Below are 7,385 nucleotides of genomic sequence, written 5' to 3' on the forward strand. Positions count from 1 at the left end.
ATAATTTGAAAAAACTTTATTAAAAACAGCGATAGGATTGTTTTAACTGCGTGTCATTACTTTCTCAACTAGTTTTAACCTGATATGTCAACAATAAAGTGTTAATACAAAATAACGTACAATTTGTACAATGAAGTCTAATGTAGTCTTCACCTTTAAAAATAAATAGGAGACTTTGTATCATTTTAACTTTTTTTTTAATGGAATTGTATGTGTGCATTATGTGCCCCCACCTTTTAGTTTTAGGTCACGAAGCATGCAAAGAAGCTTGCGGCTGCGACTTCCCAGAGTTCTTTGCTGAACGTGTCATATGACTTCTCCTTTCGTCGTTCAAAGAGCTGACGAGCTGGAGCACATCCGGGTGCTGAAAATGACCTAAAGAAGACGCAAATCAACAATATGCTGGTTACCACAATGAGGCGACGGACTCACCTTCAGTGGAGTCGAAAAACTCCTGCAACCTTCCCGGTGTTCCCTCCAGCTCCTCATACTCGTGAGCCTGCAGGATCATCTCCAGGCGGTCAAACTCTTTCACCAGCCTGGCCTCGGGGCTGCTCTGGTTTTCGTACTCCTGAATAGTAAACATTTTCCTCCATGAAAGCAGTTGTTTATATGAGGCGGACATTGTGTGAAGTAAACGATCATTTCTACCTCCCACAGGCCATACAACTCCTGTCCAACGCTGCCTGGAGTGAAACTTATCAGCTGCTTCATGGCTGCCTGAGGGAAATGTGTTTTCAACGACTAAAACCAACAGAAGACCAGCCCACTCACTCACCTCCTCTCGCCTGTGTTTCTCAGCTTTACTGACGTTGTCCGGCGGGGCGATGTCTCCCACGATGCACTCGGCCATGTCATGGACTAGAGACAGCTTCATGCACCTGAAGACAGGCAACAGGAGGGCAGCCCGTGTCCAAAGGGCCACCTGACTGCGTGAAAGAGCTCACCTGTCCTTGTCCACCGTGGGGTCAGTGATGGTGAGAGACATGAGGGCCATGCGGTACATGTGGTCTGACACACTCTCTGGCTCCTTCACCTCCCTGTACACCCAGCCTGTCCGGGGAACCCTCTGCAGAAGGACAGGTAATTCAACATTTCTTAATATATTATTGGTTGATATGTGACGTAGTGTTATTGACAAAAAGCCTTCATCGTGCTATTATAGGAAATATGTCCATGGGTTTTGGCTGAGTACGGGTGCACTCTTAACATGTAGACTACATTAATAATACACTCGTAGATTTAAGACATTTTTAAAAGGCATGTAAACTAATGTACATACATTAAAAATGAAGGACTGTGTCGCGAACTGTGCCTTACTTTAAGCTGCCCGATTAGTTTGAGAAATTGAAGCATCTTCATGCCTACCGAGTTGTCCCCGGGGGTCGCCATGTTTGTTTGTGGTCTTCTTCGCTCACGACACGACAGATTGCTACACCACCACCTACTGTTTGAAGTGCGCATTACCATTGATTGATTGAGACTTGTATTAGTAGGTTGCACAGTGAAGTACATATTCCGTACAATTGACCACTAAATGGTAACACCCGAATAAGTGAAGTGAATTACATTTATATAGCGCTTTTTCTCAAGTGACTCAAAGCGCTTTACATAGTGAAACCCAATATCTAAGTTACATTTTTAAACCAGTGTGGGTGTCACTGTTTTTCAACTTGTTTAAGTCGGGGTCCACTTAAATTGATTCATGATACAGATATATACTATCATATATACTATCATCATAATACACCATGGTGTAAGAGTCACTGGTGCTTGCATTATAAATTGACATATCTCATCCATTTTCTACCGCTTGTCCCTTTTGGGGTCACGGGGGCTGCTGGGCGGTCGGCAGGGTACACCCTGGACAAGTCGCCTCCTCATCACAGGGCATACAATAATCATTAATACTAGGGATGTCCGATAAATGCGTTAAAATGTAATATCGGAAATTATTGGTATCGTTTTTTTTATTATCGGTATCGTTTTTTTTTTAAATTAAATCAACATAAAAAACACAAGATACACTTACAATTAGTGCACCAACCCAAAAAACCTCCCTCCCCCATTTACACTCATTCACACTCATTCACACAAAAGGTTTGTTTCTTTCTGTTATTAATATTCTGGTTCCTACATTATATATCAATATATAACAATACAGTCTGCAAGGGATACAGTCCGTATATAAGCACACATGATTGTGCGTGCTGCTGGTCCACTAATAGTACTAACCTTTAACAGTTAATTTTACTAATTTTCATTAATTACTAGTTTATATGTAACTGTTTTTATATTGTTTTACTTTCTTTTTTATTCAAGAATTGTTTTTAAATTTATTTATCTTATTTTATTAATTTTTTTAAAAAGTACCTTATCTTCACCATACCTGGTTGTCCAAATTAGGCATAATAATGTGTTAATTCCACGACTGCATATATCGGTTGATATCGGTGTCGGTTGATATCGATATCGGTAATTAAAGAGTTGGACAATATCGGGATATCGGATATCGGCAAAAAGCCATTATCGGACATCCCTAATTAATACAAGTTATACTGTATACTGTATATCAGTGGTTCTTAACCTTGGTGGAGGTACCGAAGCCCATGCAGTTTCATATGCACATTCACCGAACCCTTCTTTAGTGAAAAAGAAAAGTTTTTTTTTTTTTAAATTCAAGACAAAGTTATATGTTTTTTTTTTACTGGTGCACAAAATGAACCACAACAAATTACACACCTGCAAATTAGAAGGAACATTGTTTGAGGGAATCCATAATACGCCGATAGGGAGAAGTTTTTATTTACGCGATGAGTTAGGTGTGTCTTGACCTCCGCCGAACCCCTGAGGCCGACTCACCGAACCCTTAGGGTTCGATCGAACCAGGTTAAGAACCACTAGTATATATCCTGTTACAATAGAAATTGTTATTTGTGTTTATGCTGCACAAAGACGTGGCTACAGCCATAGGCACCGATCCCGTGGATGGCAACTTCAATCTTTAAAATATATTTTTTTAAATCTATCTTGTTGTAGTTAATTTTGTGGCGAGTTTGGTCCATTTTACAAAATAATAAAGTCACAAATCATATGGGATATTAACTTCACTGAACGTCTCTATTTTTTTTTTTTTTATATACACACACCGAGCACCCACTGGCAGAAATGTAGATTGGCGCCTATGGCTACAGCCACTGATGTATCTCTGTGTAGTCTATGTGCACCCAATGAACAATGGTAACGATCGATCGTCCGGTTTGTAAAGTCAAGAGACAGTACGAATTGAAACAGGGTTTCAAAGGACACATGTGGATTTACCGGGAAAATGAAGAAAAAATAAAACCGCCCGCACAGTGGAATATGGACTTAAATAACTTTGCTAAGTCGTTGAAAACATGAAAGGAGGAATTCACTCTCTACACAAACCTGGCGATGACTGAAGCCGATCAAACAGCGAAGATAAAACCGTTTTATTACCTCATTGGAATGCAAGTAAGAGATTTAAGCTACTACCTATGAGCAATGAGAGCACAACATGATGCACTGTTAAACTAATGATGTATCAATCAATCAATCAAAGTTTATTTATATAGCCTTAAATCACAAGTGTCTCAAAGGGATGAACAAGTTAGATGATCATTGCACCCTAAAAGTAAATGCGATAGTGGAGAGATACCTATTTTGTGCCAGAACTCAATGTCCGAGAGAACCTATTGACAAATATGTGGCTGATGTTTACAAGCACCTGTAACTTTGGTGAGTTAAGGGATTCTCTGACCAGAGACAAAATTGTGTGCTACGGAAAGACTGCTCAGAGAGGACAACCTGCCTTTGGATACATGCCCGCAAGTGTGCAGAGCTATGGACATGTCTTGAGAACAAACCAGTGCTATTGAAGGACAATTAATGGAAGAAGTACACAATGTCAAGCATGCTGTAAAATGGGAAAAAGGAAAAGAAGTGCAATGCAAATTTTGTGGATAATTAAATGAGAGACAGAAGTAAAATGTCCAGCTTTTAGGAAACGATGCAAAATGTGCGGAGAGAAAAAACACTTCAAAGTTGCATACAGGAGTATAAGGAAAAATAGTGGCAGAAGATGAACATGATTCATGTGAAGACATAACACCGAATAAAGAAGGGGTAAATCAGACATAAGAAACACAAAATAGGAATTATATGTTGGTATGTTGGGTGACAATACCTTTGTAAGGTTCCACATAGATTGTGGGGCAACATGCAATGTCATTCCACTATATCTGTTTGACCCAAATTACTAAAGTATAGTAATGTACAAAACATCCAAATGTTGTCCACTTGGGAAATGTAAGAAACCCCCAAAACCGTATACAGAATGAAGTTTCAGGTGGTAGATGAGAAGTGCATCACTCCACTACTGGGCAAATGAAGCAAATAAATTCATACAATATGAGAACATTGTATGCAACTAATAACTGTGAATGACAAATACGACAATTTATCCACAATGCAGAAAATACAATCTGAGTTTCAAGATGTCTTCAGAGCAGATGGACATTTGAAACCGATACCTGAGTGGAACCAGTAAAACTTCCAAAATGTAGAGTATACCAGCGGTGATAATGAAACCACTGATAGAGGAAGTGTCGAGCCTAGTGGATATAGGGATTATTACACCTGTTGAACAGCACATATTGGATTAGCATTATGGTATCTATCCAGAAGCCAAGCGACAGCCCAAGAATCTGCATAGATTCAATTCAACCAAGCACTGAATCAAAGTCACTTCCCAATTCCAACTATAGACGACACCATACCAGATCTCGCCAGAGCACAAGTGACAGAACACCACTCAGGAGATTCCGCTGGCTGAGGATGCTGATAAGGATCAGTCCTGCGTCAGAAGTTTTCTAAAAGAAACTGACACAAACACTAGAAGGCTTGCCATGTACAGTTTAAACATCGTAGCAGATGATATACTGTACTAATCACTGGCGAGGGAGACACGAGGCAAGGGACATTCTGCTGGCTGACATGTTAAGCAGAGCCTACTTACAGGATGCACATAAAAGGCAAATAGAAATGGAGACTGAAGTAGGCAACATGGTGGACTATTTGCCAATTTCGGCTGAAAGAATTAAGATAATTAGAACAGCAACACAAGAAGACACACAGCTGCAGTTGCTAATTACCATCATAAAGAAAGGATGGCCAGATAACAAAAAATAAGTACCTGTGGAAATATCAAATTACGTCTCATTCCAAGATTATCTCAGTTGACAAAACATCACACGTTGTTATCCTCTCAGTATAGAGGGATGCCTGAGGAGGGCAAGAGATTGTGTTTATTGGCAAGGAATGATGGAACACATTAAAACCTTCATTTCAAAATTTGACATCTGTTGATCACTGGACGTGAATCAGCAAAAAGAGACACTGCAACCCCATGATGTGACACACAGATTGTTTGTTTGAGAACAGAAACTACTTGATAATAGTGGACCATTGTTTGAACTTCAGAGAAATCGACTATCTCTCAGATATTAAGTCAAGCACAGTAATCAGGACGTTAAAGCCCACTTTACCAGACAAGGAATCCCACATACTGTCACACCTGAAATGGTCCTCAATATTCATTCAGGGGGATTCAAATTTTCAGCAAAAGATGGGAATTTAAACACTCAACAATTTCACCGTGATACCTACAACAAAGCCATTGTAAAGCGGAGTCAGCAGTGAAGACGGCAAAAAGACTGATGACAAAAGCTAAAAACAACAGCTATACTAAATCACAGCTATACTCCAACACAAGGATTGCACTCATGTCTGCTGAGCAGGAGGACTAAGACATTTTTGCCGATCGAAGAGAGTTTGTTGGAGCCAAAAGTGACAGATGCAACAGCAGGACTGAGACGCAATCAACAGAGACCAGCCAGATATTACAACTGCACAGTAAAGGACATGGACATTCTGAAACAAGGAGACAGCGTGGGAGTCCAGCCCTGGGAACCGCACACAATCTAGAGGACAGCAAGAGTGACGACTCAGAGCGCCGAGATCCTACAAGGTTAAACTGGAAAATGGCAGTGTTCGGCGGAGATAGTGTTGTCTTCAGAGAAGGTCCTGTAATACAGAAGCAACTCATATTGGAGAGGGGCTGTTGGAACACACACACCAGCAGGTGGCGGTGGATCACAGCAGTGTTCCACTACTCAAGAAAAAAAAGTGTTGTTGAGGTAAACCTCTAGTAAGAAATAGTTTTTCAACTACACTGTTCATGTTGTATTGTTTAATGTAAAAGGTATAAAGTATAATTTGAACTGACAATTTGTTTGTGTTAGATATGAAAAATGTTGAGTTGATATAATAAGTCAGTAAATCCAAATAATACAAATTATTTTATCTCCAAAAGAAAAGGAATGTAACAATAAGATTTTTTTGTGTTTATACTGCACACAGATGTATTTGAGTGACTGACCGCAGGCTATATTGAGTGTTGGCAGCTACCGATGTGTCTGTGTAGTGTGTATTTAATTAATTGAAAAGACCCAGTGAGCAAGGGTATTTAATGCTCGGTTTTCAAGTTTGCACGTGCGGGTGTGCATCAGTGTGCACCTGTCCCAATAGACCCTTTCCCACCACACTTTTTCAGGAACTTTTTAAAGAACACCCTGTGTTTCTACCAAAAACTATCCGGGTAGATTTAGTTCTTGTAGGAACCTTTCGGAGTTCCTCCTAGATAGGTGGGACTTTTCCAAACGACCAGGAAGGCGGGCTGTGCTGTTGTTTGAACACTGTTGGGGGCGTCCTTAAAACTTAATTTTCATACACATGACTGCCATTGTAGGTTACAATGGGAGTCATGTGCCATGCCACCTCCACACTTGTTTATTTTTAATTTCTTGTGTATTTCTATTACAACAAACTTGACAACGGAGAGAAAGAAGAACGAAAAGACCTATCGATTTTCAGGAGCTTTTGTGGAGCATCTGTGTGCTGAAGAACGCTCGTCAGTGGAACTATCTTGGAGTGTTTTTACTCAGCCGTTGTCTTTAAATAATATGCAGTTTAATGTTGTTTATTTGTTTTTACAAAATTAATTTCGGTTACGCGAAGCTGTGAGAAGTGGACGGACTCCTAAATATATTTACGGAGGAGTATGAAGCCGGACTCAAAGCAGCGACCTCAGATGCTTACTACTCTGACTTTGTTGGATAAATGTGGTAAAACAGGAGGCATTACACGAGTGGAACGAAGGTAAACAACATCCAATATTAACTATTTTCTTTATTAAATGTTGAAAAGTAGTCAGTGACACTCCATTTGTGTAGTTATTAGCCTCAACTCGAGTGAACAGAATGCTAACAAGCTAACGCTAAAGCGGCATGTTCGTGCCGTTGGCG

The 7,385-nt window shown here is 40.0% G+C and overlaps 1 protein-coding gene across 2 annotated transcripts; it reads right to left on the minus strand.

Annotated features, from left to right (window-relative positions):
* Positions 1–174: 174 nt before the first annotated feature.
* hddc2 (HD domain containing 2) lies at positions 175–1,469 on the minus strand. Of its 2 annotated transcripts, none has more exons than XM_061929100.1 (6): positions 1,321–1,469; positions 948–1,069; positions 779–881; positions 652–720; positions 433–571; positions 175–375 (listed from the first exon to the last, which is right to left on the minus strand). In XM_061929100.1, exons 1-6 carry the CDS (start codon positions 1,462–1,464, stop codon positions 248–250), a joined length of 705 nt encoding a protein of 234 aa, XP_061785084.1. In that variant the 5' UTR covers positions 1,465–1,469; the 3' UTR covers positions 175–247. The 2 variants fall into 2 exon arrangements, with proteins under 2 accessions (XP_061785084.1, XP_061785085.1); XM_061929101.1 differs by having other exon boundaries at positions 1,369–1,468.
* Between the last annotated feature and the right edge of the window lie 5,916 nt (positions 1,470–7,385).

The sequence above is a fragment of the Nerophis lumbriciformis genome, linkage group LG34, assembly GCF_033978685.3.
Source record: "Nerophis lumbriciformis linkage group LG34, RoL_Nlum_v2.1, whole genome shotgun sequence".
NCBI classification, from domain to species: Eukaryota; Metazoa; Chordata; class Actinopteri; order Syngnathiformes; family Syngnathidae; genus Nerophis; species Nerophis lumbriciformis.